The 25,273-nt window shown below is 35.8% G+C and overlaps 1 protein-coding gene across 1 annotated transcript in view; it reads left to right on the forward strand.

Moving 5' to 3' along the window:
- The window catches only part of LOC150086241 (endoplasmic reticulum metallopeptidase 1-like), a 99,775-nt gene that overhangs the window by 53,555 nt on the left and 20,947 nt on the right, over positions 1-25,273 (forward strand). The window contains exons 8-10 of the mRNA XM_090374837.1: positions 1,372-1,555; positions 4,843-5,033; positions 14,625-14,780. Coding sequence (XP_090230963.1) covers positions 1,372-1,555; positions 4,843-5,033; positions 14,625-14,780 — 531 coding nt within the window. The remainder of the gene's footprint in view (positions 1-1,371; positions 1,556-4,842; positions 5,034-14,624; positions 14,781-25,273) is intronic.

Genomic DNA, 25,273 nt, shown 5'->3' on the forward strand with positions numbered 1-25,273 from the left:
CTGCGAGGTGATCTGATTGAGGTGTATAAAGTCCTGAATGGTTTGAGCATGCTCAATGCTGATGGGATTCTTCCTCTTGCTCAGAATAATCGCCTGAGAGGGCATAAATTCAAATTAAGGAAAGACAGTTGTAGGATAGATGTGTGGAAGTTTGCCTTTAGCCAGCAAGTGGTTGATTGCTGGAACAAACGTCCATCTGTCGTTGTAGAAGTTAGTAGCTTAAATAGATTCAAGGCAGAACTAGACAAACATTTGGAGCTAGTGGATGGGTGAAATAAAGGGTTTTTTTTTTTTTTTTTAATTTGTCTGATGCTATATAAGCTTGCTTTCTTGCATCATGTGCCTTTGCTAATGCTAATGCAAACATGTATAACCAGCCATCCACCGCCTAACGAAAAGGCCTGTAGTTTCCATGGCAACGAGAGATACATATGGAAGTCAGTGGTATGCCTAAAATGCAAATTTTAATTTCCTGCAAATAGCTAACCACCTCATTCCACACGTTATCTTAGAAATTTTTGGTTGGCACCATTAAACATTTTCATAAAATGGCAAGTTGTTGTTGTGGTAGGGTTTTAGGAGCATCGGAGACTTAAGGCCATATCGGTTTTCTCTTTTCCTGGATACAAAACACAAGTTTCCAGGAGAAAAAAACCATGCTACTCTCGCCTGAGACCAACTAACTAAGCCATTGTGAAAAAGGCCCATAAAAATTCCACACCAACGTGAGCAGTGTTATTCTGCTATAAATCATACCAATTACTCATTTGTGAGTAACTAGTGTGGCATGGTATATACAAGTAGTGCCAATATGTGTGTTACTTGAATTTGAGATTATATTGCGATGGCTACGTTGAACAAAGTGAATCAGCCAGAGATTTTAACTCCTGGAAAAACTTCCTGGAGTCTCACTATGACTGCAATCTCTAATCGTAGGTCAATTGTAGTCAGCTTCCTGTGTTAACATGTAGGGTGTACATTTAAAAATTGTTTTGGGCAGCTTTTTAAAGTGCCGTCCACAAAATAATAATAGAGGCGCAGTAAGAACTTCGTATGAACAGATAACTGTTCAATTGTAGGTCAATTGTAGTCAGCTTCCTGTGTTAACATGTAGGGTGTACATTTAAAAATTGTTTTGGGCAGCTTTTTAAAGTGCCGTCCACAAAATAATAATAGAGGCGCAGTAAGAACTTCGTATGAACAGATAACTGTTTCTTCATCACCTTTATTCATTTCATACAAATACATACATATATAGAATATGCTTATTAATAATGTGTAGCTTACATTGCCATTATTTTTCATACTTTGATATATTACTAGTAATCAAATTCTACAAATCATGAATTAATATATATTATTAAATTTCAGAATAATGATGACTGGCTAGCTGAAGAAATTCATTATGATGCTGTTCAGGTGTATTGGACTCTTTTGCTTCTTTTTATGCTCTGGAAGAAGCTTAGTTCTGGAATTCTATGTACTATATGGCTTCTTTATCCAACTCTAATCAGAATGATTGGTGATAAATTATTTACTAGATTTGCCTTAAAAGGTATGATGTTTAAAACAAAATATCAAATTTTAATTTTAGCATTAGTCTCTTCTGGTAAACTGTTTTATTCTTTTTATATTATTCTTGCAAGGTAACTTTTAAAAAATAGAGAAAAGGTAAAAGTTTAGTTCATTTTTGTTTTCACGAAAAGGAAAAAAAATAATTTTTTATAAATATTTTAACTTCATGCACCTTTCAAAATTTGACTGGTTTAGATTCTTGCCTTAAAGCACAAATTAAATTTTTAATTTGGTGATTAGGTTTCTTCTCTCTTTTTTTTTTTTTTTTTTTAATATATTCACATTAGTTTTAAAGTGCATCCCTCACACTACAAATTTTAATTTCGTGGCATCCTCTCCATGCATTTGAACATTAAGTGTGGTAGTCCACTTTTAAAAAAAATATTTGCAACCACTGGTATGTGTTGAACAAGAGCATTCGATTTTTGACATTTTGATTGTCATTAGTTTGAACTAAAGCAATCATCTGACATGTCTGTGAGTTTTATTTGGATTGAGCTATATACATAAAAGTTCAAAATGGGTGGTGGTTATAATTTTATCTGATATCATCATCTTCCTTGATGATGTCAGATCCAAAAAAAGTACTCTCTGATTGAAATTACAGGGAAAATAACATAGCCACATCACACGTTGCACAACATATTTGATAAGTGACATAATTATATTATTTTCTTGATGGGGTGGAGATTGGGATGTCTATTTGTATTTATTTAGGTGCTGAATGCCACTTATCAAACTTGCATTTAAAACAAATTAATGAACCCTAAATTGGGTGGAGACTGGTATGTCTATTTATATTTATTTAGGTATGGAGCAATTTAAAGATATGCTGTGTATGGAGAATTTATGGAGCAACTTAAAGATATGCTACATATCTGCACATTTTCTTTCAAAAAAAAAAAAAAAAAGGCACTAACTATCTTGTGTTTTTTTCTACTTGCCACCCCATCAAGGTTCTACTTACATGTCTTAACTACAAGTTTTATAGGCAAAACAGCCATGTTATCTTTTCAACAGCATAAGTTAGGTTATTTGGAGGGCTGATGGGACCATTAGCCAGATCCATTAAGGGGACATTTCCCATTCAAAAGCAAATAAATTGAAGAAATTCTCATTCAGCAACAAGTCATATGAACAAATAATATAAAACTTTCATACAAGATAGACTTAGTGGCTATAAAAGAAATTGATAACATATACAGTCGATTCCGGTTATTTGGGACACATCGGGACTGTGCATTTTGGCCCGATTAAGCGGCTGCCCCAATTATCCGAAGTTTCACGTAAATAGTTAAAAATACAATTTACCCCCCCCCCTTTACAATTAGTTCACTGTACAATCAAATCACGTTACGACGAACTCAAAATAGTAAAGTACCGTTCACTATACGATGTGCAGTAAGCGCCGGTCATTATGATCACGTTTGTGAATTGAATTTTAATTCTATTAAACAGCGATTCTAATTAGCGAAAATAGGAGGAATATTATCCATAGGATATAAATGTAAAGATATATTAAGCACAAATTTACCCTTTATTACCTTACCAATTAAAAAAATAAATGATACGTGAAAATCGGAAGAATATACGTGATCATCGGAATAATTAATACGTACTGTAATATGTACATACTAACTAAACTAGTTGACATTTCTGTTCACTGACATTTGTTGGTGGGGACTGAAATTTAAAACAGTAAAAAGGTAAGCAATCAATAACAAAGAACAGGGCACACACAAATTGCAAGTAACACAACACGCGCAAGTGAGAACGGAGTAACAAATTAGGAAGCTTTAAAACTAGGAATGAAGAGAAGATTCTGAAAATTATTTTTTTATATGATTGAAGATTCCATGGAAGTGTAAACACATTTTACCATAATAACCCACAGAATTCCAGCTGCCGGTATTATCGCAAATTCAATAAGATCGAGTTTACTGTCCGTTTATGATAGACTGCACTAACAGAAAAGCCCAATAAACAGGTGACTGCTAATTGTTTTTATTGTTTTATGATTGTGACCTCCAAAAATCCGACCGAACTACGTGGTACGGTCGGAGACAATCGTAGGGTAATCTCCAGTGCTGAGGTCTCCTGCCCCGATTAAACGGCATTTTGTCCCAATTAAGCGAAGTAAACCCTGGCTATTTTCTCGATTGGTTTTTGTTTTTTAAGATTTGCCCCAAATAAATGGCTGCCCCGATTAACCGGTGGCCCAAATAACCGGAATCCACTGTATTTAGACATTTGTATTTCTGGAAAAAGTTTTTGGTTTTTTGAATTCTATTTGAAGTACATCAGTGCTTGATCTTTTACTAATGAATTGTAACACTTATTAAGTATGATTTTTTTATTTTTTAATGATAAATTTGTAAACTTAAAAATGTAATTTTTATATGTGTTATTTTCAAAAAAACAAAACTTTTGTTAATTTTTCTGAAAATAAAAGAAAAACACTACATTCGTAAAATATAAACTTAGACATGCATGTGTATTAATATGGTTTATCAAATAAATAAATAAATGGATAAGTAATAATAATCAAAAGAAGAATCCATTTCAAATCATTAATAACAGACACAAAAAATATATTTTTTACAATAATTAAACATAAAACAGGTCATCTAATTTCTGTAGATGTATCAACCAAGAAACATTACTTTATGATGATACCAAAAGTAACACAATGAAGCAGAAGTTAAAAGTAATTACACAAATGGCTGTGCTAGATCTGACACTGCTTTACGCTTATAATTCCAAGTAAACAATAATTATTCACTTCCAAAACTGCTCAAATGAAACTTTGTCTCTATTTAGCAAAGTACTTAAATTTTCAGCCATTAGCATTGATCCAACAATTTGCGATAGTTATTTTTGGGGAGGGACCTGTCAAATTCCTCACAACTGCCAGGTTAATATTTTAGAAAAGTAATATATAACTTGTTTCAATCATACAAAGTTAATTTAATGAAATGAGACAGCTGAAAGGTGGTAAAAATTTCTGATAGCAGAAGAGCAAGTGTTCTTTAATGTGTTCCTAATACAGCCAATATAAAAAAAAAATTATTTATTTATATATCTTTCATATTGAAAAGAATTTTTTGCATTTATTTTTCCTGTTTTTTTTTTTTTTTTTTTGTTGTTTTTTTTGTTTTTTTGTTTCAGTATCATAGACATAATCTTTATAAAATTCTTTAACATAGCAAATGTTTGAAAAGCATTTAACTTTTATTTATTTATTTATTTTATTTTATTTTTTTTCAGGTTCTACTGTGCCACATTTAATTCTACACTTTGTCATGCAGACAGTACCTCTTACTCTAATCATGTATGCTGGCTGGATAATCTATAATGTATTTATTCCTATACTGGGCAGAATTGGGCATGTTATTAATCCTGAACTTGTTATTGGAGGTTTCTCAGCCTTTTTTGTGTTTACTTGTACAATTCATATGGTAAGTGTGAATTGTTACTGTTGGTGATGCATTTATTTTTCTTGTAAGCTGCAGTATCGAGTTTTACAGTAGCAGCCACAAAAAATTGCTTCATTCCCTTAAAGTTTATTATTTCAATAGTATTTTCCTACACTTGAAATTATAAAATACAAAAGTATTATTTCATCATCGTGTAATTTTAGCATTCTATTACATCATCCTATGTATAAAGGTGTCTACTTGCTAACACAAGCCATCAGTTTCTATTCTGCAGCAGTGTGGCATACAAGTAAACTCCAAGGAGGAAAAGTATAATTATTGCTCTTGACAGGGAGACTTTCTTAGCCTATATATTTCCAAAATAAATAGTTGAGCATTCTTAAAAAGAAATGTGAAACTGGATGTATTAGAATAAAATCTTGAACAGAGCTGAAGTGGATTGGTACACAGGACAGACATAAAGCCATGTGGGTGGAATATACTTGCATAAAAGTAAGTGAAAAAAAACTGTCTGACACAGATGCATTAGCATTAGCAAAGGCACATGATGCAAGAAAGTAAGTTTATATAGCATAAGTCCAAAAAAAAAAAAAAACCCACCCTTCTCATTTCACCCATCCACTTGCTCCAAATGTTTGTCTAGTTCTCCGTTGAATCTGTTTAAGCTATCAACTTATACAATTACAGATGGATTTTTTGTTCCAGCAATCAACCACCCGCTGGCTAAAAGGCGAACTTCTGCACATCTATCCTACAACTGTCTTTCCTCAATTTGAATTTATGCCCTCTCAGGCGATTATTCTGAGCAAGAGGAAGAATCCCATCAGCACTGAGCATGCTCAAACCATTCAGGGCTTCGCAGATGCCTAGTCTCCAGACACTGTAATTTGCAAAACTTAAGCCTTTCTTCATAAGAGCAACCCTTTGTTCCATTCACTAATCTTGTTGCCCTTCTCTGTATCCAATTAAACTTCATATCTGCCTGCACAATTACCCCCAGGTCCTTTTCATTCTCTACCACTGTCAGTGTGATACCACAGAGTTGATACGTTACTCTGGGGTTACTGCTTCCCATATGGAGTACTTTACATTTGTCAATGTTAAGTACTACATATGGGAAGTACTTCATTTGCCACCTCTCAGCCCATCTGCTCAACTTTTCTAGATCCTGTTGCAGCAGTGTACTGTCATTCGTGTCATTAACAACCCTGCCAACCTTCGTATCGTCTGCAAACTTGGACATTAAGCCTGATATATCATCATCAGTATCATTTATAAATACAGAAAACAACAATGGACCCAACACTGAACCCTGAGGGACTCCACTAATAACATTAGTCCATGAAGAGCAGTATCCATTGATTACCATTCTCTGTCTTCTCCCACTCAACCATCCCTTTATCCATAGCAGCAATTTGCCTCCAATGCCACACTGCTCCAATTTGTGCAGCAGTCTTCCATGTGCAACAGTATCAAAGGCTTTTCTAAGATCCAAATATATGATGTCAGTTATTCTTTCATCCAGATCCTTTGTGACTACATCATAGTATCCAATCAAATTAGTCAGACAAGACTTCCCCTTAACAAACCCATGCTGTGTCCGAGCTATAACTGAAGTCTTGTCTAGATGATCCTGCAATGCTTCTTTAACCAGTGCCTCCATTTATTTCCCTGGAATAGAAATTAAACTAACAGGTCTGTAATTACCTGTCTCCCTTTTATGCTCCTTTGTCGATTGGGGTCACATTTGCACATCTCCAGTCCATGGGTACCTCCCCTGAGTCCAAGGAAGCTCTCATAATTATGGCTAAGGGTTTGTTTACTTCCTTTGCTACCTCCTTTAATATAACTGGATAGATTCCATCCACCCCAGGTGCCTTTCTTGTGTTTATCTTCAAAAATTTCTCCTCCACTTTACTCTCAGTTATTACAAGATTAACTAGCTTACTGCCAGAGTTGAATACACCTCTGGCATTCCCCACCCTGAATAACTCCTCATGTGTGAATGTTGATGCAAAATATTCATTTAGTTTGTTAACTACCTAAGCAGGATCATCAACAGTTGAACCATCTATATCAAGTGGACCAATCTGATTCATCCCCTTCCTTCTAGAGTTTACATAAGGAAAGAACTCTTTGCTTTTTCTTTGCATGCTTTGCCAAAGATTTCTCGTAATCTGCAATATCATATATATATCCCTTGGCAATATCATGTCCCGTTCCTGATTGCTCCACAAACATCAAACAAGCAGTGCATTTCAATAGACTGTGATTCAGAGGACAACTGTCCCCTCGGTTCTTCCCTGAGCCACAGCACTTCCACTAGTTTGAGCCTTTTGCTTTGCTGCTCTGGTCTGAGTCATGATTTCTATTCAAGTTCAATAAAATTCCAATACAAAATATAACCCTAAACCTATATCCCAATGCAGTTATAACACTATATATATATATGTATTTCGGTATCGAATATTATCTCCGAGTTACGTTATGTGACTTTCTTATCCCCTGTCAACTTATATGTATTAATTTATAATGTTACGTTTGTAATAACTAGGTCACTATATTTATTTAGTTAAAAAAGTACAATTCAATTGACAATGAAATTTAATAAGATTAATAAATTTTACTGATTAATTGATACTACTATACTCGCTATCTAGTTTTCCATTAAACCTTACGCTAGCACACATTGTATCGTATAACAATGGCGGTAAGTTACAAATGGTTAATCTACAGACACGAGGTATTATTTACTTTCCAAATCACACTATCTAAATTCAGAATGGACTTGTAGAATGGACAAGATCTCTATTGGCAGATTGGGAGCAATCTTCTCAAAGCAGGATGTGAGACCATGCTATTAATACCCTGAATCCACTGCCATCCACTTCTGCTCCTCCAGTAACTCAAAATATGCAGAAATAAAAAGAACTGAATTCTGTTAAAGTAAAAAAGTCTTTCCTGCTGCAGATGATGGATGCAATAATATAGGCAATGAAGAAGAAGAAGAATTGCTATAAATAGATGCCAAAGGTGACATGCTGAGGCTTTTGCAATTGCTAATGACCTTGCGGATTGTTCATTTACCTACCAGAATACCAGACAATCCTAACTACACAGTCAACATGTTTGATGTTTTTCTTTCAAACAACCCTTCCAAGTACACTATTGAGGTGAATGGTCATCTAGGTACCTCAGATCACAACTTGCCAACAGCCTCTTCTCCAGTGGAGCATTTCTCTCATGGTCATTCTCAACCTCTTGTTGTTTGGTAAACCTCTCTCGGGCTTCTACATTCCTTTCAAAAGAGGGCAGTTAGGTTAATTAATGACTCATCTCTAACAAAGTCTCTCCATGCCCTGTCTCATAGACATTCTGTTTCTGCTGCATGCCTTTTCTGTAGATACTTCCATGGGCACTGTTCTTTTGGATTCACTTCTATAATTCCTACTCTCTCTTTCAAACCAATCCCAACATGTGCCACAACCAGTCAGCATCCTTTTACTGTCCAACTTCAAACTTATAGTACTTCCAATTAATTTCAAAGAAGTAATTTCAATTTTTCTTCTTCCTCATTTATTCCTACATAATTTATTTATTTATTTATTTCATTTGCTTATTTATCTCATTTATTTAATATACAGCTGATTTTTTATAAATGTAATGTTTATGGATAGTTGCACCTGTTATTTTTCTTCTGAAACGAATGTTCTCTGGCTCTTTTGCAAATGTCATTATTCTCAGATATGCAATTTTGTTGAACTGCTACCAGTTTTTAAGATATTTAGGATTTAATGTAGGAAAGCTTCTTTCAAACTGTTTAAATTTTTTTACTCTGTGATAACCTCATCAGCAATCCAAATCAAAGTGTATGGTGAATAGTCCAGTGTTTTCTATAAATACAAAGTTTCATTGCTTCTTATTCTCAGAAAATGTGGGTGGGCATTCTAATGAAAATAAAGAATGTTTTTCCCCTTACATTACTGCTTGAAGATGAAAATTTTAATTACAGTAAGTCTCCAACTTGCGTAAGCCCTAGTTGCATAAATTTTTTTTAGGATTGTAAAATTTAAAACAGTAAAAAAAAGTCAATCGATAACGCTTCTCTACTGTTACTAGTTCTTTGTGGTACCCTCTATTAGAGAAGCGTTACTTATTCGAAATAGTGCAATACCTGGCAGCTCGTGAAGGTAGCCACAATAATGTAGTAGACAAATAAGTAACTCTTCTCTGCTGTTACTTATTCTCAGTTGTGCCCAAGAATAAGTAACAGTAGTCTTCTCTGCTAGAGAAGCGTTACCTATTCGAAGTAGTGCAATACCTAGTATCTCTTTGTGAAGGTAGTCACAATAACGCTTCTCTAGTAGACGAATAAGTAACTCTTCTCTAATAGATGAATAAGCAATGCTTCTCTAGTAGAAGAATAAGTAATGCTTCTCTACTGTTAATTATTCTCAGTGGTATCCACCAAGAATAAGTAACAGGAGTCATCTCTACTAGAGAAGTGTTACCTATTCAAAGTAATGCAATCCCTGGTATCTCGTTGTGAAAGTAGCCACAATATGAGATATAATTAAAACAATACCTTTACACTAAAAGTACACAGTTTAATTTTATGGGTTAACTATGGTGTATCAACACCAATATTATATATATCAACTTTTAAGTACAATAACATACGTTCTTTCTTCCTTTTATGTTTTCTTTTCTTATGTGCTGCTCCGGCTACTTCACAACTGTCCTCAGAAAAAGTTTTTAATTACACTAATTAATTGAAAAATACAGTATATAACTATTTTTCTTCTTTCTTCTGAGGATATTATGTGGGTTTGTAATTTTGGCATATCAGCGATATAGTAGCAATATTTCATTAGTCATTCCCGAGTTACGTAAAACTCAACTTACGCAAGAAGTCCTGGAATGTATCATTTACGTATGTCAGGGACTTACTGTATATTGAAAAATTTAAATTTCAAAAATTGAAAACAAAATGAAGTTGGTTTCAGAATTGACATCTTATCAAATTTGCATGTAGTTGTATACTCATTGCTGATTGTCGAATTAGTTGTTCAACAAAGCAGTGTTGTACAAATAGATTTCACATCTAATATGAGTATATTGAGCATATCATATAATCCGTGAAATTTTTGCTTATAACTGAAAGATGATTCTGGCAAATAGTAATGCTGTTGCATTGATTTTTGCCTTTCTGTAACACTTTCAGTCATCTGTAAAGTTTTTGAGCCAGTTGAGCATATTCATGATTTATCTCTAGGAATCCTGTTTCTGTTATTAATAATTAAATCTAACACAAAATTTTAGTTGATACATTTCTGACTGTCATTTAATTCTGCCGTAGATACACTCTTGTTTTTAATGTGAGTGGTTGCACAGAATGTACCCAGCACAAAAGCCTTTATTATATGGCCATATGCAAATATTGTTATTATTGTTATTATTTTTTATTTATTTATTTTTCTTTGATCAGTGATAATGCAAATTGTTTAATAATGTTCTCTTTTGACTCATAACTCACTCTTATTGATGGCAATGTGTGTGTGCTTGTGTGCGATAGTGCATCTGAACTTATACTGGTGTTGTTTAAAATTATAATATTATAAATTAGACTGGACTTGTGGAAATTTCCTCTTCTGTTTTACAGGTTTAGAGGAATCAAACTTCTCTGCAAATGGATTAAACTGCTTCAGTGAAACTTTGTCTATAATTAGGAAGGTACTGAAATTTTCAACCATTAACATTGAACCTACAATTAATGCACAATAATTATTTTGAGAAGGGATCTGTTAAATTCCTCCTCAAAATTGTGTACAGCAGTTTCAAAAATACTGCAGGAGTGATTATGTCTTCCCTATCCACACCTACTCAAGGTGTGGTCAGGCCACACCTTGAGTAGGTGTGGATAGGGAAGACATAATCTGGAGGCTGCATTTCAGGAAGGATGTAGAGCTGCTGGAAACAGTACAGAGAAAAGCAACAAGATTAACAAGATTAGTGAATGGAACAAAAGGTTGCTGTTACTAAGAAAGGTTTAAGTTCTGCAAATTGCAGCTTCTGGGGACTAGACACATGCGAGGTGATCTGATTGCAGTGTATAAAGCCTTGAATGGTTTTAGCAAACTCAATGCTGATGGGATTTTTCCTCTTGCCCAGATTAATCGCCTGAGGGGAGGAGCATACAAATTGAAGAAAGATAGTTTGAAGATGTGCGGAAATTTTCCTTTCAGCCAGCGGGTGAGGTAGATGATTTCTGGAACAAACTTCCATCTGTAGCTGTAGAAGTTGACAGCTCAAATAAATTAATGGCAGAACTACACAAACATTTGGAGTGAATGGATGGGTGAAAAATGGGAGGGTTTTTATTTTTCTTGGCTAATGCTGTATAATCTTGCTTTCTTGCATCATATGCCTCTACTAATGCTAATGCTATCCACTCCACAACGATAGAACTAAAAAAATACAGTTTATGGCAGAACACTAATTTCACAACAGAAACTGACAAAAAGTAATCATCCCATAATAGAGGGGAACCAGCTATTACAGTGGTTTGCAAAGTGTGTGGGGGGGGCACTTCCCAACTGATTTTGACATAATTTTTAATAGATAGCAGCATGAAAATAGCTTTTAAAATTGGCAAGTGTTAGCTTCATTTTAAGGCTGACACTTGCCAATTGAACTTATTATCTGGAATTCAGATCCAGAAGTTGATGGAATTGAATTAATGGTGAAATTCAGTTTGAGGTTGAGAGTAGGGGTAAGTGAAATGTGGAGTGTTTTTTTTTTTTTTTTTTTTTTGTTGATGCTGTATGAGCTTGCGTTCTTGCATCATTTGACACTAGCATTTAACATCAGTACTAAATTTGAGGAAATAGGAGAAAGTTCAGAAGTGAGAAACTCAAAAGTTCCTCTTATTAGTACTCACACCTTGAGTACTGTATACAGGTCTGGAGGCCACATTTTAAGAAGGATGTAGAGCTGTTGGAACAAGATTAGTGAATGGAACAAAGGGTTGCTGTTACGAAGAAAGGCTTAAGTTTTGCAAATTACAGTGTCTGGAGACTAGGCACCTGCGAGGTGATCTGATTGAGGTGTATAAAGCCTTGAATGGTTTGAGCATGCTCAATGTTGATGGGATTCTTCCTCTTGCTCAGAATAATCGCCTGAGAGGGCATAAATTCAAATTGAGGAAAGACAGTTGTAGGATAGATGTGCAGAAGTTTGCCTTTAGCCAGCAGGTGGTTGATTGCTGGAACAAACTTCCATCTGTCGTTGTAGAAGTTTAGTTTATAGCTTAAATAGATTCAAGGCAAAACTTGACAAACATTTGGAGCGAGTGGATGGGTGAAATAAGGGGTTTTTTTTGGCTGATTCTATATAAACTTGCTTTCTTGCATCATGTTCCTTTGCTAATGCTAATGTTATACTGTGTGTCTCTTATGAGCATAAAGTTTATCACAAATGATAAACTTTATGTTCATAAGAGACTGCAATGCTGAATTCAGAGAAATTTAGTAAAAAAAATTAAAGCAAAACCAGCCTAATAAAATGCTGATGGAAGTTATACACCATACTTGTAAAAGGAAATGGAAATACCTGGGAGGAAGTAAATAGAAAATTCGACTGCTGATGCTCTGTCTCAGGGATGCTATAAAGGAAAACAGTGGGTGAAGGAAAAACAGTGTCGATAATCCCTCAACCCAGCAAGAGACTAGTTGAGCACCTGTGGACCATATACTATTGACAACCAGTAGGCAAACATATACCTTACTACTGAAGCACCCATAGCTATGAAAAATGAATGGGAAAGCACATGGATGTAAATATAAATTCATGCAAACAGCACCTGTAATGAAGATAAAGTAAATAATAATAATAATAATGCTTCAAACTTCACATTTGGCGCCTCCATAGCCAGGTGGGAAGGAGCAGCAGTGCGTAGCACACGCTTCTTGATTAGACCGGGGTTCGAGCCCGTCACCAACAAATACGGAGGATGCGGAAAGGTTAAGGAATGACCACCGCATATCCTGGAGCAATATGGCCTTAGTTGCTAATGCTCCTAAAAACCAAACAACAACAACTTCACATAGTAAAAGCTACTATATAATTAATAAAATATAAATTTTATTAATTTATATTGTATTAATTGTGCGCAACTTCCAATGCAAAATATTATTTTGCATTGGAAGTTTCTAGGCCTAAACAATATCATAATGTTTTGTTAGATTAATATAAAGTTTTATCAAACTAATTTAGAGATATGATAAATTGCTCTTAACAATTATGTGTGGTGGTAACAGACATAACTGACTGTACACACACACACACACACACACACACACACACACACACACACACACACTGCTGTAAAATCCATTGTACCAGTGAGACTGCTTTATAGCATGATCATTATTATGCTGCAATTGCCCTTAGCTTATTATACAGGGTGTTTCAGTTAAACGTTTCAGAACTTCTAAGAGGGGTAGGGTACATCCTGACAACTCGAAATCATATAGCAATGTGGGGTGGGAAATGCTTTCCTGAAGCGGTATTGTACACAGAAGTCGTCGTGCGACGTCGTGCAGCACAGATTCGATTTTCGGTCAATGAATGGGCCGGTATTATGTGAGATCACCTCATCGGACCTTACCTGTTACCGTGTCGTCTAACCGGACCTATCTACTTGATCTTTCTGCAGCAAGTATTGCCACAACTTTTGAGAGATGAACAGATTTCTGCATCGATGCAACAGACAATGTGGTTCCAACACGATGGAGCCCCTGCCCATTATAGCGGAGATGTTCGTAACTACCTGGATGTCACATTTGGTCAACAGTGGATCGGACGTGGTGGTCCCGTGCGTTGGCCTGCTCGGTCACCCGACCTATCATGTCTTGATTTTTATTTCTGGGGTCATATGAAATCGCTAGTTTATGACACCCCTGTTGCCAATGCTGAGGAGCTGGTTGCAAGAATCGCAGTAGCTGCCGAAGAAATTCGCCTGGAGTATTCCAGAATGTTCGGATGTCCGTGCGTCGGAGATGTGAGGCGTGCATTGTAGCCCGTGAAAGAAACTTAGAACACTTACTTTAATCCATGTACCTTTTGCTTCTTTTCATGTATTATTAAAACGATTTCTCACTTACGGTCTCTTTTCTTTATGGTGCTTCTGTGTACAACACCGCTTCAGGAAAGCATTTCCGACCCCACATTGCTATATGATTTCGAGTTGTCAGGATGTATCCTACCCCTCTTAGAAGTTCTGAAACGTTTAACTGAAACACCCTGTATATGTTTCTTTAAAAAAAAAATTATGGAAGGAGGGGGAAGTTAGATTTCCCTATTAATAATACATAAGCATACAAATTGGTAGTTAAACAGATGATAAATTCTTGATTTACAAATTTATGGCAGGTTTTATCATTATATCATAATTTTAGCATTTTTTTAATATATTAGTTTAACTTGGTTCTCAATTGCAAGATAGTAACTAACCTAAATATGCAGTATAAAATATTGTGACTGAATCAGAAAATCATTCAATGTGTAAATTAAAGTTATGTTTAATGGAGCAATTATCTCTTTTCTTGACAGGTAGTTTTAGTTCAGGTTGTAAGAGATGTCTTGAAAGTAGTGGGAGTCCTGCTGACAGTTTGCATTGTTACAGTTACGGCAGTCATCGCCACTCCACTAGGTTTTCCATACTCTACAAATCCATCTGGTCCTGCCCTCCAGAGATATTATATAACGGTACATATGATACTATGCTAATTTGTATGGTGATTAATTTTAGTGTTATTATAAACTAGGCATGTTTTATTATGGAATAAAATGAAATATGCTCCCGAAGTATTTTATAATTAGTACAGAGTAAAAATATTTTTTTCTGTCTTTTGGTTGGCTGTGTCTTGGTATACATTGTTACACAACTAATTAATATGTCATTAGGTTGTTGCTTGTTTCAGAATGCTAACCTTTGTAGATAAGACATCTTAATTTGAGCAGACATGTCAGTTCTCTATGTATTGTTATATCTTTACTATTGTGTATTGTTTATTACCAGAAACAGAATGCAATTCTTACAAGGGAAATATATTACAAAAATATACAATATTACAAATGGAAGTGTATTTACGAAACAGTATGTATGTATGTATGCACATTATATACAGCAATGCATTAATAACAACACATATCAATGAGCAACTGGAAGCAAGTTTCCAAATAATGTATTGTTGATTGTATTAATGGAAAAATAAATAGCTAAAATAATAACATATTAACAAAGAACAAGAAAAGGAAAATGATACTTAATGAGAACAAAGTTACGTAATAAAGTAATGAAACTATAAGATTAACTAGATAGGGATTTCCAGAAATGGGAGTAAGCATATCTTTTTTAAATTTTCCATTTGATGGAAAGATGCCCAAAGTGTCATTGAATGATTTTGCAATTCTGTTAAAGAACTGAAAAATTATTTGTGTGAGATTTGTCTCTTACAAATGTTGGAAAGTGTCCGAGAGATCTTAGAGGGCAATTAAAGTTGATATTTTTTAAGAGCTGGGGACAGTCAGTGAAGCCAGAGATAATTTTATTTAAAAAACTTCAGTCTGATATAATCCATTGATGTTTTAAAAGCAGTAAATGAAAATGGGTGCACCAGTCATTACAGGATTTTTTATAATTGTTTAATTCGAGACTTATAGCAAATAAATCTGAGAAGACTGGATTGCAGACCTTCCAAAACTTTAATGTGACTGGCAAGATAAGGAGATCAAATTTGAATTGTATATTCCAGGATTGATGGAACAAACATTTTGAAGATGGTAATCATAGGAACAACTTTGCTGAAGTCACTATGTGTACATTTAAGTACACCTAATGTAGAAGCTGCAAGTTTAAAAATCGAGAGTAGGTGAGAACCATAAGTAACATGATCATGAAATATGACATGTAAGTCTCTAATTTTGAAGGTTTGATTAATAGAATTAATTTACTGTATAACTATATTAATTTAGTGTATGAATATCTAAGAAAAGTAATAGTGCTAAAGGGCCATAGACCTTATAGAAGAAATTTTTTTACCTATCATTTTGTCATAGATTGTATTGATCAGAATATACATGTCCTACCACTAATATCTGGATACCTAGATATCTACAAATAACTTTTATTTACAGTAAAACTAATAAAGTGCGCTGAAGGCTTTAGCCTCTAGTCTCCTTGAAGCATTCTCCACCAGTTTTTAGTTGTGTTTACATATATATATATATATATATATATATATATATATATATACACAGTGGATTCTGGTTATTTGGGCCACCTATTAATCAGGGCAGCCGTTTATTTGCGGCAAATCTTAAAAAACAGAACCCAATCGAGAAAATAGCCGGGGTTTACTTCGCTTAATTGGAACTACATGCCGTTTAATCGGGGCAGGAGACCACAGCACTGGAGATTACCCTACGATTGTCTCCGACCATACCACATGGTTCGGTCAGATTTCTGGAGGGCATAACCATAAAACAAAAACAATTAGCAGTCACCTGTTTATTGGGTTTTTCTGTTAGTTAGTTAGTTTTTAGGAGCATTAGCGACTAAGGCCATATTGCTCCGGGATATGCGGTGGTCATTCCCTGACCTTTCCGCATCCTCCGTATTTGGTGGTGACGGGCTCGAACCACGGTCTAATCAAGAAGCGTGTGCTACGCACTGCTGCTCCTTCCCACCTGGCTACAGAGGTGCCTGGGCTTTTCTGTTAGTGCAATTTATCATAAATGGATAGCAAACTTGATCTTATTGAATTTGCGATAATACCGACAGCTGGAATTCTGTGGGTAATTATGGTGAAATATGTTTACACTTCCATGGAATCTTCAATCATATAAAAGAATTAATTTTCAGAATCTTCGCTTCATTCCTATTTTTAAAGCTTCGTAACTTGTAACTCCGTTCTCACTTGCACGTATCGTGTTACTTGCAATTTGTGTGTGCCGTGTTCTTTGTTATTGATTGCTTATCTTTTTACTGTTTTAAATTTTAACCCCCACCCACAAATGTCAATGAACAGAAATGTCAACTAGTTAGTATGTACATATTACAGTACGTATTAATTATTCTGATTATCACGTATATTCTTCCCATGTTCGAGTATCATTTAATATTTTAATTGATAAGGTAATAAAGGATAAATTTGTGCTTAATATATCTTTGCTTTTATAACCTATGGATAATATTCCTCCTATTTTTGCTAATTAGAATTGCTGTTTAATAGTATTAAAATTCAATTCACAAACATGATCACAATGACCGGCGTTTACTACCCATCATATAGTGAACGGTACTTTACTGTGGTGACTCCATCTAATGTGATTTGATTGTACAGTGAACCAATTGTAAACTGAGGGTCCATTGCATTTTTAACTTTTTTTTACATGAAACTTCAGATAATTGGGGCAAAATGCACTAGTCCCGATGTGTCCCAAAAACCAGAATCGACTGTATATATATATATATATATATGTATGTATGTATGTGTAATATATAAATATGTATGCATATGCACCTATTTTCTTCACCACATCTGTCTGTCCATCCATCTGCATGTAACAGGGGCATAATTTCATGAAATATTATATTTGGTCCTTTTAAAAATATTTATCGAGCCATTCCAAATTTCATTAAAATTGGACCAATATAAATCTGGCAATTAATATTTCATTTTTCAGTAAAGTTGTATGGATAAAAGGAATTCATAAGTTAAGTGTAGTTTTAATTCAGTATTATTAGCTTTAGCTGTGCTTGCACGCTTTTTGTGTATTGTTATGGAAGCCTTGTGAACATAGTGTCGCTTGTAAAGATGTACATATACACATATAGTGGATATGGCAAAAGTTAACAATTATAAACGTAAGATATTTAATTATAATGGTGATAATCAGTGAAAACCTAAACACAGAACCTGACAATGGGAGAGAAGAGCTGATTAATGCCATCAATGTCTAGATTAAACATTACATCAGTCTTAATATCTATGAATATTTTGTGTAAGAGCAGGTGGTAACTAAGTGCTGTGATAGCTGTCATAGCTGTCTCTGGTCCATGGTAATAACCTGGTAGGGAAACATAATGGTTATATATATATATATATATATATATAGAGAGAGAGAGAGAGTATATGAAAGAAGAGCAATAAATATTATACAGTTGAAATTAAACAGAATAGCTAAGTTTAGAGAATGTAAAACTATAGTTTTAATTAAGTATTCTGTAAAGTTATAATTTTAGTAATTAATTGATAAGTAGATAACTGTATTTGCTTTTCACTTCTATTAATCACATAAAAATAAAAAAAAAATTCAATTAATTTAAAAATAAAATTGAATATGCCTGAAATGTAATGCACTACATACATTAACTAACTTGTTTGAAAATGTCCTCCAGTCTTTTCTGCCATTTAATCTATGAGGCTACACTATTTGAGCATTGTTTTTTGGGCAGCCTCTCTGCACATGAACCTAACAATCCAATTCGTCCCAGAGGTTCTGTATAGGATTGAGGTTGGTGCTCTTGGCTGGCCAACTTTTTAATGCTTGTCTCAAACCAGTCCATCACAATGCAAACAGAATGACATGGAGTTTTGTCATGCTGAGCCTTGCTCGACATTGTATCACAGTGTAGGTATGTGGTGATTCAAAACACAACTGCAGGTTAATGCATTATAGACTTTAGCATTTGTAGCTTTATTCAAAACAACCAATGTTCCCAGTCCAAACTAAACAATCCCAGATTAGCATACTGCTTCCACTAAACTTCATTGTCAAGGCAATAGAGTCCAGCAGATAGCTTTCTCCAGGCAAATGCATCCCCCCCCAATGAATGATTGTCAGACTAGCAGACCATCTGCTGTGACTCATCACCCCCATAGCACAGCTTTCCATTGGTCTAAGTACAGTGGGTCTTACACCAACTAAAATTGAAAAAGCCGTGAATTAGGGTTGAATTTGAAAGTGTCTGCAATTCTGCCCAGACACGATAGGAGGGAGTATATGATGAGAGCTTTTTTGTCGATCAATTCGGCCCTGGAGAGATTGTGCAAGGCTCAAGGGGTAGAATTTTTCTCAGCCTGGTCTGTGCTTGTTAACAGGAGAGGCTGCTTCTACAGGGATGGGATACACTTAAATAGAAAGGGTGCAAGAATATTTGCTGATGCTATCAAGGTGGTGTTAGGTGGATCAGAAAACTACTAGCTTGGGGGGATACATGGACTAATAGATTAACAGTAGCTGCTGGCAGAGGTGAAAATGATTCTTGCACTGCTTCTATTGGAATGAGCAGCAGCCTGCAAAACAAGATGCAGGGTATTTCAGAGACTGCTGGGAGTCATTGTGGTACAAGTAAACACATGGGTTGTGTTAAGGTAGCTAAGAATAGGAACAGGTGCATGTATGCTTGTGTGTACACCAATGCTAGGAGTTTGGTAATTAAATTTGATGAAATTGAGGTGTTGGTCAAAACATCAAAGGGAGATATTGTTGGGATATCAGAGACGTGGTGTCACACAGATATAAGGAATGTTGAACTGGAATTTGGGGAGTACAATGTATACAGGAAGGATAGAGAGGATGGAAAGGGAGGCTATGCTATTAGTTAAGAAACACATAAAATCTAAGGAAGTGCAGCCACTAGACATCGCTGGACAGTGCAATGTCGACTCAGTTTGGTGTAACATAAGCACTGGGAGATCAAAATTGAGAATAGGAGTGTGTTATAGGCTTAATGACTCTGATGAGTATAATAAAAAACTGTACTGGGAAATAGAGTGGGCCAGTAAATCAGAGAGTCTTATAATGGAGGATTTTAGTTTCCCTGATATTGACTGGAATTTGTGGGTTGGTCACTCACACACTATCAAGGCTTTTGTGGATTTATTGGATGATTGTTTTCTACATCAGCATGTTCGGGAAGCAACTAGAGGGAGTAATACTCTTGATCTGATTATCATTAGTGATTCTTCATGTATTAAGAATCTGCAGATAAAGGAACCACTAGGTGACAGTGATCACAGTGTGTTCAAGTGGGATTTACTCAAAGAGGTAACTACCAATCAGGGGTAAAGGGAAGGGTTTTTGCTTTCATAAAGGCGACTATGGAGGTCTGAGACATATTTAAATTCTATACAGTGGGACCAACTGATGATGTCACAAACAGTAAATTCAAAATGGGAAGCATTCAAAGAATTAATCTTGGAAGCTACTAGGCTTTACATACCAATTAAGAAATATTGTTCAAGGTTTAGGCCTAAATGGATGTCAGATGAACTAATGAGACATGTGGCAGAAAAGAAAAATGCATGGGATACATATAAATTAATTAGCATTAGCAAAGGCACATGATGCAAGAAAGCAAGCATATATAGCATCAGCCAAAAAAAAAAAAACCTTATTTCATCAATCCACTCGCTCCACATGTTTGTCAAGTTCTGCCTTGAATCTATTTAAGCTATCAACTTCTACATCGACAGATGGAAGTTTGTTCCAGCAATCAGCCACTCGCAGGCTAAAGGCAAACTTCCGCGCATCTATCCACACACCTACAACCGTCTTTCCTCAATTTGAATTTATGCTCTCTCAGACGATTATTTTCAGCAAGAGGAAGAAACCCATCAGCATTGACCATGCTCAAACCATTCAAGGATCACCTCGCAGGTGCCTAGTCTCCAGACACTGTAATTTGCAAAACTTAAGCCTTTCTTCATAAGAGCAACCCTTTATTCCATTCACTAATCTTGTTGCCCTTCTTTCTACTGATTCCAACAGCTCTACATCCTTCTTAAAATGAGGCCTCCAGACCTGTATACAGTACTCAAGGTGTGGCCTGACCATTGCCTTATACAAGGGGATAATCACCTCTTTATCCCTGCTAGAAAAATTCCTGTATAACATTGACAAGACACCATGAGCTACTCTTGCAGACTGTCTGCACTGCTCAGAAAACTTCATATCTGCCTGCACATCCTCCGGTCCTTTTCATTCTCTACTACTGTCAGTGTAGTACCACAGAGTTGATACGTTACTCTGGGATTACGGCTTCCCATATGTAGTACTTTATATTTGTCAATGTTAAACTTCATTTGCTACCTCTCAGCTCATCTGCTCAACTTTTCTAGATCCTGTTACAGCAGTGTACTGTCATTAACAACCCTGCTAACCTTAGTATCGTCTGCAAACTTGTACATTAAGCCTGATATACCATCATCAATATCATTTATAAATACAGAAAACAACAATGGACCCAACAGTGAACCCTGAGGGACTCCATTAATAACATTAGTCTACGAAGAGCAGTGTCCATTGATTACCACTCTCTGTCTTCTCCCGCTCAACCATCCCTTTATCCATAGAAGCAATTTCCCTCCATTGCCACACTTCTCCAATTTGTGCAGCAGTCTTCCATGTGCAACAGTATCAAAGGCATTTCTAAGATCCAAATATGTGATATCAAAATTATTCTTTGCATCCAGTTCCTTTGTGACTACATCATAGTATCCAATCAAATTGGTCAGATAAGACTTCCCCTTAACAAATCCATGCTGTGTCCAAACTATAACTGAAGTCTTGTCTAGATGATTCTCCAATGCTTCTTTAACCAGTGCCTCCATTAATTTCCCTGCAACAGAAGTTAAACTAACAGGTCTGTAATTACCTGTGTCTCCCTTTTATCCTCCTTTGTGGATTGGGGTCACATTTGCACATCTCCAGTCCATGGGTACTTCTGCTGTGTTCAGGGAAGCTCTCATAATTATGGCTAAGGGTTTGCTTACTTCCTAAACTGAAAAGTATCAGTAATTATCAGAAACTAATCTGACATTTTGTGGATTCCATGACCGTTCCACTTCTTCAGAGATGATACAGATATATTATTCATATACATAAGTTTTTAAATACATGCACATACGTATTAATGGTGATGCATAAATAGTTCTATACTTTCAGTGATGAAGTCTACACCACCTGTGGCCTAATTTTTCCAAAACAATTTTTAAATTTTGGGTAGTCATTTTAGATTGTCATGCTTGTAAACAATTCACACAGTAACTTTCTGTGATTTTTACATGCCCATAAATATGCCACTTAAATGAAAAGGAAGTAGCTCAGAGGATTGTGGTGATTCAAAACACAACTGCAGGTTATTATTTTTTGTAGAAAGTGTTGCACTGAAACATGACAATGGAACTTAGGTTAGGCAATTATGAAAAAATTTGGCATTGGTTCAGTAAGAGATTTTACTTAAGTAAATACTTCCATTTTTTTTTATATATATCTTTGTTATATTTTATAACAAATATATATATATATATATATATATATTAGTATTAGTAACGGCCGCATGGTGCAAGAAAGCCTATGGCTTATGCTGCACCAGCCAAAAAAAAAAAATAAATAAATAAATAACTAAATAGTAATAATTAATAAAAAATTTTAAAAAAATTAAACCTATCATCCTATGCACTTCCCTCACCCGAAGGTACTACCCAGATGACCTTTGAATTTCCCCAAACTGTCGGCCTCTACCACCCATGAAGGCAACTTATTCCGTAATTTATAACTCGCTGGATAAAATAAAACTTCCTGCAGTCTAATCTAAACATTTCCCCCCGTAACTTGAATTTATGTCCCCTAGTTCTAGCATCATTTATAATCATGAAAATTTCATCCTCATTCATTTTACTGATGCTTCTCAGAGCCTTAAACACCTCAATCAAATCTCCTCTAAGGTGTCTAGTTTCCAAACTCTGCAACCCACATATTCGAAGTCTTTCTTCATAAGGATGCCCTTTTGCCGATCTCACCCTTCTTTGCACCCTTTCAAGAAGCTTGATGTCTTTCTTTAGGTGCAGTCTCCATACTTGAACACAGTATTCCAAGTGTGGTCTAACATAAGCCTTATATAATGGGATTATCACGTCCCTATCTCTACTTGCAAAAGTTCGATAGATCATCGATAGGACACCATGAGCCTTCCTTGCAACCTGTTTACAATGCTCAGAGAATTTCATGTCTGACCGTATTGTAACACCCAAGTCCCTTTCCTCCAGTACTGGGTTTAGTTGAACTCCACCAAGTGAATAAGTTTTTTTGGGATTACTATTTCCCAGGTGTTAATACCTTACACTTTGTTGGATTAAAGCACAGCTGCCATTTTTCTGACCATTCCTGAAGTCTATCTAGGTCTCTCTGAAGAAGCTCAGCTTGACAATGATCATTAGCTACTCTACCAATTTTAACATCATCTGCAAATTTAGACATCACGCCCTCTATCCCTTCATCAATGTCGTTTATGAAAATTAAAAACAACAGTGGTCCTAATACTGATCCTTGGGGAACCCCACTTCTTACATCAACCCAATCTGAGGAATAGCCATTTATCACAACCCTCTGCCTCCTACCCTGAAGCCATCCTTCTATCCATCTAAGGATTTTCCCAGTGATTCCAACCTGTTCCAGCTTATAAAGCAACCACTCATGTGGGACTGAGTCAAAAGCTTTGCTGAAATCTAAATAAACAATGTCGAAATTATTCCCTAAATCCAGCTCGTGAGTGACCCTTTCGAAATAGCGAACCAGATTTGTTAAACATGATTTTCCCTTTTCAAAACTATGCTGAGTATCCTTGAGAATTTCAATTCGATCCAAATGATCCTGAATTCCACCCTTGATCATTGCCTCCATGATTTTCCCTACTACTGAAGTCAGACTGACAGGTCGATAATTTCCAACTTCACTTTTAGAGCCACCCTTATGTATGGGAGATACATTTGCACTTTTCCAATCCAAGGGAATCTCCCCAGAGTCTAGTGATGCTCGCATAATTAGCCTCAATGGTTCAATGCACTCGCTTGCTGCCTCTCTTAAGATTATAGGGTATATTCCATCAACTCCAGGAGCCTTACTGGTCTGTAGGCTTGAAAGTTTTTTGATTAAATAATCTTGCAAAATTTCAATATCATTAATTACATATTTTTTAACTTCGCTCCCACAATTTCCCATTGTCACAAAACGTTTTTCATTTGTTGTTGTTATTTGGTTTTTAGGAGCATTAGCAACTAAGGCCATATTGCTCCGGGATATGCGGTGGTCATTCCCTGAATGACCTTTCCGCATCCTCCGTATTTGGTGGTGACGGGCTCGAACCCCGGTCTAATCAAGAAGCGTGTGCTACGCACTGCTGCTCCTTCCCACCTGGCTACGGAGGCGCCTGTTTTTCATTTGTAAATATCGATGCAAAATAACTGTTGAGTTCATCTGCAACGGCAGCTGGTGTATTTATTACTATCCCCTTTCCCTTACGTAAAGGTCGGATCTGGTTTATCCTGCTCTTCTTGGCATTTATATATGTGAAGAATTCCTCATCCCCCCCTCTTCGCTCTGTTTGCTAGTGATTTCTCATAAACTGCCTTTGCCTGTCGAACCTTTTCTGTGGCTCTATTACACATCACCTTGTAGCTGTTATAGGCTTCAGTACTTTTATTGCTCTGTAACCTTTCCATGCCACCTTTTTCTGCTCAAGTAATGTGGCAACTTCACTGTTCATCCAACTTGGAACCCTTCTCGTGGAGTATTTTTTTAATGGTAAATAGGCATTCAAGGCATCTGTGATTAATGTTTAAAAAGCGTACCACAGTTCAAATGTATTCATTCTCTGTGCGATATCTACCCAGTTAATAGAGACCATGTAGTACCTTAAGGCATCGTAATTTCCTTTTCTGAAATTAAAACCCATTCCTTCCCTTTTACTTCTGCTACCTCTCTCGTCATCATCCACCGTAGAACTCTGTGATCACTTCCTGCTACTGGTTGCACTACTGTCAGCCCTGTTATGTCATCTGATTCATGTGTGATGATGAGGTCTAGGATATTCTTTTCTCTATTACTTTCCCTGACATGTTGATACAAATAACAGTCATCTAGTTGATTTAAAAATTTTGTTCCCCATTTCGAGTTTCCTTCCCATTTGCTCCAATCAATTAGAGGCAAATTGAAATCACCCATAATAAGGCATTGACGATTACTTGCCCATTCCATTTGCATGTAGAGGCTTTTGTCGTAATCTTCACAATCACCTGGTCTGTAGATTACTCCTACTCGCATCATACCTTTGTTTCCAACTATCTCACACCATACAGACTCTGTACTAGCAAGTGAAATGTCTGAATCCGGGAAAGCTATCGTCGCACTCA

The sequence above is a fragment of the Mastigoproctus giganteus genome, chromosome 5, assembly GCF_048544385.1.
Source record: "Mastigoproctus giganteus isolate SK-2022 chromosome 5, ASM4854438v1, whole genome shotgun sequence".
Taxonomy (NCBI): Eukaryota; Metazoa; Arthropoda; class Arachnida; order Uropygi; family Thelyphonidae; genus Mastigoproctus; species Mastigoproctus giganteus.